This window comes from Mandrillus leucophaeus, unplaced genomic scaffold (genome assembly GCF_000951045.1).
Source record: "Mandrillus leucophaeus isolate KB7577 unplaced genomic scaffold, Mleu.le_1.0 Scaffold176, whole genome shotgun sequence".
In the NCBI taxonomy this organism is placed as follows: domain Eukaryota; kingdom Metazoa; phylum Chordata; class Mammalia; order Primates; family Cercopithecidae; genus Mandrillus; species Mandrillus leucophaeus.
The window spans coordinates 3,049,673-3,051,129 of NW_012101765.1; the positions used below are offsets into that span (position 1 = coordinate 3,049,673).

General features: G+C 41.0%; 1 protein-coding gene across 1 annotated transcript; it reads right to left on the reverse strand.

The window, feature by feature from the left end:
- Window positions 1–8: 8 nt before the first annotated feature.
- On the reverse strand, window positions 9–1,456 carry DHFRL1 (dihydrofolate reductase-like 1). Its single transcript, XM_011977273.1, is given in 2 exon segments — window positions 9–992; window positions 995–1,456. Coding segments are annotated over 2 exon segments (561 nt in total). The 5' UTR covers window positions 1,443–1,456; the 3' UTR covers window positions 9–879.
- Window position 1,457: the final 1 nt, after the last annotated feature.

Sequence of the window (1,457 nt, forward strand, 5' to 3'; positions counted from 1 at the left end):
AAAAAAAAAAAAAAAGTACGAAGAGCTTACATACTTAAACATGGAATTGCTTTAAGTGCTTGGCATTCACTGTTGCCGTACATTCCAGCAGCTTCTTACAGCAAACACCTGGGACTCTACCTATAGAGTAGCTTGAGTACGTTTTGCCAACACACAGGACAGGGAGCTGACAACCAAGGAGCGGGGGATTAAATACTCCAGCTTTCTCCCCTCTGTTTCCCTGCATCTCAGCAGTATGGAGCTTGTTACCAATGAGAACCTCACTGACTTTGAACTGGTTTTTACCTTCCCAGTTCCATTTCTCCATACTTTGATGACTTCTGGTATGACCTAGCAAATAAACTGCTTTCACTGAAATTTCAGTCTTTGAATCTGCTTTGGGTTCCCCAATTTAAGACAGAAATATATTCATTTTCCCATCACTGGACTTCAGGTTGTTTTCGGTTTTTCACTGTTACAAACAAGGCTGCAACATTTGTCTACAAACCTCTGGATATACACGTAGGAAGCTTTCGGTATTTCCCACCAGTGAAACTGCTCAGTTGAAGGGTATGTGCATCTTCATCTTTAATAAATACTACCAACATTAGAAAAGTCCAACAATATCAAGGACTGGCAAGTGCCACATGTGATGGGTGTGGAATGGCAGCTCACTGTAGCAGGTGCTGGGGACTCAGTCAGGGTCTTGGAGAGACACTTAGTTATAGCAAGAATGTTTCATAAATGGTATCTGATATAGTCAAGATTAGTGGGGAATAAACACGTTGCTTAGAAATAATTATCCATAGATCTGAAGTCAACAAGTCTCTTTTCTAATGTAAAAATGCATACTCTTTTCAGAGGGAGGGGGAACAACTTAAACCAGAAAACACCTTCATATTAATCACTCTTCTCATATACTTCAAATTTGTACTTAATGCCTTTCTCCTCCTGGACATCAGAGAGAACACCTGGGTATTCTGGCAGAAGTTTATATTTCTCCAAATCAATTTTGGAAAAAACGTGTCACTTTCAAAGTCCTGCATGATCCTTGTCACAAATAGTTTAAGATCGCCTGGGTGATTCATGGCTTCCTTATAAACAGAACTGCCACCAACTATCCAAATCATGTCTACTTTATTTGCTAATTCTGGTTGTTCAGTAAGTTTTAAGGCATCATCTAGACTTCTGGCAAGAAAATGAGCTCCTTGTGGAGGTTCCTTGCGCTCTCTGCTGAGAACTAAATTAATTCTATCCTTTAAAGGTCGATCCTTCTCAGGAATGGAGAACCAGGTCTTCCTACCCATAATCACCAGATTCTGTTTACCTTCTACTGAAGAAGGTGTGGTCATTCTCTGGAAATACCTGAATTCATTCCTGAGCGTAGGCCAGGGCAGGTCCCCATTCTTGCTGATGCCCATGTTTTGGGACACAGCGACAATGCAGTTTAGCAAACAAACCATGACAGCAGCGGTTAG